At 45.8% G+C, this 6,354-nt stretch overlaps 1 protein-coding gene and 1 pseudogene across 1 annotated transcript in view; both read left to right on the plus strand.

Annotated features, from left to right (window-relative positions):
- The window catches only part of LOC124274735 (glutamyl aminopeptidase-like), a 31,402-nt gene extending 30,844 nt beyond the window's left edge, over nt 1-558 (plus strand). Inside the window, exon 16 of the mRNA XM_046710108.1 lies at nt 555-558. Coding sequence (XP_046566064.1) covers nt 555-558 — 4 coding nt within the window. The remainder of the gene's footprint in view (nt 1-554) is intronic.
- LOC124274736 lies at nt 558-5,995 on the plus strand (annotated as a pseudogene).
- The last annotated feature ends 359 nt before the right edge of the window (nt 5,996-6,354 follow it).

The following is a 6,354-nucleotide window of genomic DNA, read 5'->3' on the forward strand; positions in this document are numbered from 1 at the left end:
TATTTTTTATCAATAATCTCAATTGTCAGCTGATGAGCACTGAAACATTGAAAATGAAAACCATGACTTTAAATACGTTTTGATTTGAAATTCTGATCCTTCCTCCCGACCGGGTAGCAATATCAGCGATGTTAGGCAGTTTAGGCTACCGTGTCTTTAGAGGTTTGTAGTTTCGTTTCTTTTAAATCCACAATATATCCACAACGTGGACTGTATATGTCCGTCACCCCATCCCGTCATCTTTCTCCTCTGTAATTCGTTTGCTCTTTCCTTCGTTTCTCTCCCTACCTTTCTTTCTTTCTTCCCCTCTCCTTCGTTCTCGCTCTTTTTCTCTCCGTCTCTCCCTCTCTGTTTCTCTGTCACGTTCTTTCTCTCTCCCTTTCCTTCTCCCCTCTCTATTCTTCGTTTTCGCTCTCACTCTCTTTCTTTCTTTCTCTGTCTCTTTCTTTCTTTCTGTCTGTCTGTCTCTGTCTCTCTCTGTGTCTCTCTCTCCTCTCTCAGAGCAATATATGACGCTTCTGTTCTGACGGTAGCTGATGTTGTTGTTGTTGTAGATGATGTTCCGTGTGACAGTTGTCGTCGCCTTGCTTGCCCCTTGCCTCCTGTAACCTGGACCGGGAGTGGGGAGATGTTCAAGGCCAGACACAACAAGCAGTACAAGGACAGCCGGGAGGAGGCCTACAGGTGAGCCGGGAACCGAAGCCTACCCACCCTGAAGCCACGCCCTGCCGCCAATCCTGAAGCCACGCCCTGTCACTCACCCTGAAGCCTCGCCCTGTCATCCACCCTGAAGCCACGCCCTGCCACTCACCCTGAAGCCCCGCCCTGACACCCACTCTGAAGCCACGCCCTGACACCTCACCCTGAGCCTCGCGCCCTGTCATCCACCCTGAAGCCAGGCCCTGCCACTCACCCTGAAGCCCCGCCCTGACACCCACTCTGAAGCCCCGCCCTGCTCCCTCTCACCCTGAAGCCACGCCCTGCCACTCACCCTGGAAGCCACGCCCTGAGAACCCTTTGAAGCCCCCGCCCTGACACCCACCCTGGAAGCCACGCCCAGCTACCCATCTTTGAAGCTCCCGCTCCCACCAATCCCGCCCTGCATCAATCACTATCTCTGACGTCACCCAACCAATGAGCATGACGCTACCCCAGTAACGTCACCTCTAACCATTTACATTGACGTCATTTCCAAACACTCACCATGACGTCACTCCAACCACTCACCATGACGTCATCTCCAACCACTCGCCATGACGTCATTTCCAACCAATCACACAATGACGTCACCTCCAACCCTCCATGACGTCATTCACCTCCAACCACTCACAATGACGTCACCTCCAATCCACTCACAATGACGTCACCTCCAACCACTCACCATGACCACTCACAATGCCGCATGACGTCACCTCCAACCACTCACGTCATGAAGGGAAATACATGCCCTCACCCTGACGTCAGCATACAACCACCCAACTTTACGTCAGATCCAACCATCCAACCACTCGCTCTGACGCTATTGACATATTCCCAAAATGCACGAATATGTTAATTGTTTAAATTTCAGATTAAAATTTTCAACATTATTTGATTAACAAAGAATTTGAATAACAAAAGATGAAATACACACCAGCCAAGTTTCTTTTACCCATGAGTATAGTTGCCGTTACTGCATCGTACTATGTACCCCACAGGAAGGGCGTGTTCATGAAGGCAGTGGACTTCATCCAGCAGCACAACTTGGAGGCCGACCGCGGCGTCCACACTTTCAGAGTCGGCATCAACGAGTACGCCGACATGGTGAGTTGAGTGCGCGACGCTACGACACTATCTAGCCACCAAACCAACACGTATATGAAACCCGTGAAAATCCGGGCTGGATATCAGCAACCTTCAGCAACCCATGCTTGTCGTAAGAGGCGACTAACGGGATCGGGTGGTCAGGCTCACTGACTTGGTTGACACATATCATGGTATCCCAATTGCGTAGATCAGTGCTCATGATGTTGATCACTGGATTGTCTGGTCCAGACTCGATTATTTACAGACCGCCGCCATATAGCTGGAATATTGCTGAGTGCGGCGTAAAACTAAACTCACTCACTCATTATTTCGATACAATGTTCTCATTACTAACCGACTGTGTTTCCCAGCCAAATGATGAGTTCGTCAGTGTGATGAACGGCTACAAGATGCAGGAACAGCGCCCAAGGCCCCCACCTACATGCCCCCTCCAACGTGGGCGCCCTCCCCGACACACCGTCGACTGGAGAACCAAGGGATACGTCACTGGAGTCAAGAACCAGGTATATCTTCAGTGTGTTAGTGAGGGAGTTAGGTTCAAAGCTGCTTAGAACTCAAAACGAGATTTACTTCGGCGTATCAGCTTAATGTATTTTAGTGCCTGAAGGGTTGAGATATTTTGGTACGGAATTTAAACGCTGCGATGGCTAGGTGGGTTAGATCGCTTGAGTGCTGGTGATCGGGTGAGTATTCCATCAATATCACGGCGGGGACACCAGGTACGGGCTACACACAGTGTACCCATGTGGGAATCGAACCCAGTTTTTCGGCGTGACGATTGTACACTTTAACCACTAAGGTTACCCCCCGCCCCATTTAAGTTAGGGAACATTCATAATTCATGGCTTGGGGTGAGTGGTGGTGGGGTGGTGGGGTTAGGGGTGTCTAGCTTGGGAGGGGAAGGGGTTGATGACTTTAAGGGGAGGGTTCACCCATTTTGTTCTAGGGGCAATTTTGTACACATGTACTAGGGGTGTCAGCAATTTTGTACATAAAAATATTTAAAATATATGCTTAAAACTTATGGGAAGGGGAGGGGGTGTCATTGATTTTTAAAATGACATGCAATAATAATAATACACAATAATAATACACACACACTCACACACACACACACACACACACACACACATACACATACACTTGCCATAAATCATGAACGGTTCCTTAGAAAATATATAAATCATTTGAACAAGAAATTGATATGTTTCTGTTGTCAATGAAAATAAACTGCATTGATCTGTAAAATATATTTCCTGCCTACCACTGAACAGGGTTACATCTCCCAGAAACTATGACGACGACCTATTCAATCTTCGATCGCCGAGGGGATATATTAACAAAATACAGATTCTATTTGCAATCTGTTACGTAAATACTTTTGCAAAATGATCTTAAATACAGAATCCAAATTTCCCAGTCTGGTAACTATGGTAACATATTAGAATAAGCTAGGAATTGTCATCCTTTAGTATCACAAGAATAGGGATCCGTGGTGTTAGTAGAGCGTCACAGCGGAATGTCGCGGAGTTCGATCCCCGACCGGACAAAAGACGAACTTGTTGGTCCCTGCCTGGCGCTAAACAGCAAGGACTGGTGACACTGATCCGTATAATGTGTCTGAAATGCTTCACTGCGTCATGATATCTCAGTGTTAGCAGATGTTCATATGGATATTTACGCATAGTCGTCACACGACGTTAAATCCAGTTTCACCTCACCTCACCTTCACAATGTCTAAAATACACAATCCATGTTCATGGAACAGTGCGGCTCCTGCTGGGCTTGCTCTCCTCCACTGGCTCCCTGGAAGGTCAACACTTCAAGAATATTACAACAAACTGGTCTCCCTATCTGAACAGAACCTGGTCGACTGCTCCACCAAGCAGGGTAAGAAAACGTATTCCTTGTCAGAGGTGTGTTTAAATATTAATATGATTTAGACACAGGTTAACAGATATAGGGTCTGATGTCACGTTCTTAAACATGTCGCTTTTATGTAGCGATGTGCATGCACGTGTGTATTACTGTTGGGAATTGGTTAAAATCTCATAATTGATGATTGGTTCATTACTACCGATCAATCATCGAAAATAATTGGTTAGCGTCATTTATGAAATTTGTTAATGCACCTAAAAATAAGGCAAAAAACAAGTTCTTTTGGGTTTTTTTGGCAAAATTTCACATCTTTAAAGGATGACTAGTATGTTAGTAACATAAATTTCTTGGAATCTTTAACATAAATTCAATCGTGACTTGAAACGATCGAGCTTGTAGTGCTTACGAAATGTAACAGACAAAACCAACCATGTGAATTTTTAAAAATGAAAACAAGTGTTCCAGAATTGTTTGGAATCTTTAACATAAATTCAATCGTGATCGATTGCTTGGTCGTTTAGTCACTACGACCAATCTTCGATTATTTCAATTAATCGGACCACCACTAGTGTGTATGTGCGTGTGTGCATGCGTGCTGTCTGGGCAATCTATTTGATCTAGTTAAAGCAAGGAACCACTGATAGTTTATAGAATAACAGGGGCGGTGGGGTAGCCCAGTGGTTGAAGCGTTCGCTCGTCATGCCGAAGACCCGGGTTCGATTCCCTACATGGGTACATTGTTTGAAGTCTTGATATTGCTGGAATATTGCTAAAAGCAGCGTAAAACCACACTCACTCACTCACTTATAGAATGTAACGAGGCATTACCGACATTATTGAAGAGTGTCCTAGAGTTAAAATTAAAAGTGATAATTTTGTAAGTTCCTTGGCGAGGAACGAACAATTCACAATGAACATTTGACCTGCCTTTGCATGTGTTTGTGACGGGTGACCCCGGTGGGACAGGGTTCACTCACCTTTTTGCAACACCTGGTACCATAACATTTTCATAGGGGCAGTGGGGTGGCCTCGTGGTTAAAGCGTTCGCTCGTCACGCCGATGGCCCGGGTTCGATTTCCCACATGGGTAAAATGTGTGAAGCCCATTTCTGGTGTCTTCCGCCGTGATATTGCTGGAATATTGCTAAAATCGGCGTAAAGCCCAACCCACTCACTCACTCACATTTTCGAAGTGAATTATACATACACGCTCGTGATATAATCGCATTGCTGGTCCCTGTTTCTATCTTATATTTTTAGTGATTATGGAAAGGGTTTTGTCGCTTTTCTTTATACGTTCCATTTCCATATTTTGTATTCCAATTCAGGCAACATGGGCTGCGGAGGAGGTTTGATGGACCAGGCCTTCACTTACATAAAGGTCAACGACGGTATTGACACCGAGACCAGCTACCCATACGAGGCTGCGGTAAGTCAATAGGGGCCATCCTCGCGTATCAGGGGAATTATGTGCGCCTTAAACACCCTGGACCCTTTAGTCACCATGTAGTTGTTTGGTGGTGGATTTGTAAAGACGCCCAAACATTATTGACATAAGCAAGAGCAAACCGGTGACAAAGTTGATTAAGAATAGACTAAGATTGTGACTGCACTTATGGTTGTGAATTAGAGCCGGGTATATATCATAATGGAGAAATAATGCACAGAGGTGATTTGGGGGGCTTTCATTTTGTTGTTGTTTGTTGTTTAACGCCGCACTCAGCAATATTCCCGTCATATAGCGGCGCCTGTAGTAATAGGACAAAGCAATCCAGTGATCAACATCATGAGCATCGATCTAAGAGGTTGCGATACGATGACATGTGTCAACCAAGTCAGCGAGACTTACCGACCGATCTCGTTAGTCGCCTCTTACGACAAGCATGGGTTGCTGATGACCAATTCTAACCCGGGTCTTCATGGATAGGTCGCCTGATGTCAAGATATAGCATTCGATCCCCATATTTTACAATGTCCACTGAAATGCCTACTCATTCTCACTTCAGAACGGCAAATGCCGTTTCAACAAAGCCAACGTTGGAGCTAACGACACCGGCTACGTTGACATCAAGTCCAAGTCTGAGTCCGACCTCCAGAATGCTGTTGCCACTGTCGGCCCCATCGCCGTCGCCATCGACGCCAGCCACATGACCTTCCAGCTGTACAAGTCCGGCGTCTACCACTACATCTTCTGCAGCCAGACCAGACTCGACCACGGCGTGCTCGCCGCCGGTTACGGCACCGATAGCGGCAAGGACTACTGGCTTGTCAAGAACAGGTGCGTGTTTAACAGGTTAATAAATGGTGAGTGAGTTTAGTTTTACGCCGCACTCAGCAATATTCCAGCTATATTTCCGCGGTCTGTAAATAATCAGGTCTGGAGCAGAAAATCAAGTCATCAGCATTATGAACATCGATCTACACAGTTGGGAACCGATGACATGTGTCAACCAGCGAGCCTGATATACTACGCAAGCACATGAAGAAAGAAACTGTGCAAAGACACAGAAAATGCCTTCATAATTGGAATACGAAAACACAGCAATGAATGTTTGACGAAATGATGTAGACACGTTATAAGCTGGCAAAAGAAATATCTGACCACTGAAGAAAATGTCAAAAGAACATGAACAATATCCGTAACGATGACGTCAGAAGTTCAAAATCGAGT

Source organism: Haliotis rubra, unplaced genomic scaffold, assembly GCF_003918875.1.
Source record: "Haliotis rubra isolate DU_JTF1 unplaced genomic scaffold, ASM391887v1 Scf194, whole genome shotgun sequence".
In the NCBI taxonomy this organism is placed as follows: domain Eukaryota; kingdom Metazoa; phylum Mollusca; class Gastropoda; order Lepetellida; family Haliotidae; genus Haliotis; species Haliotis rubra.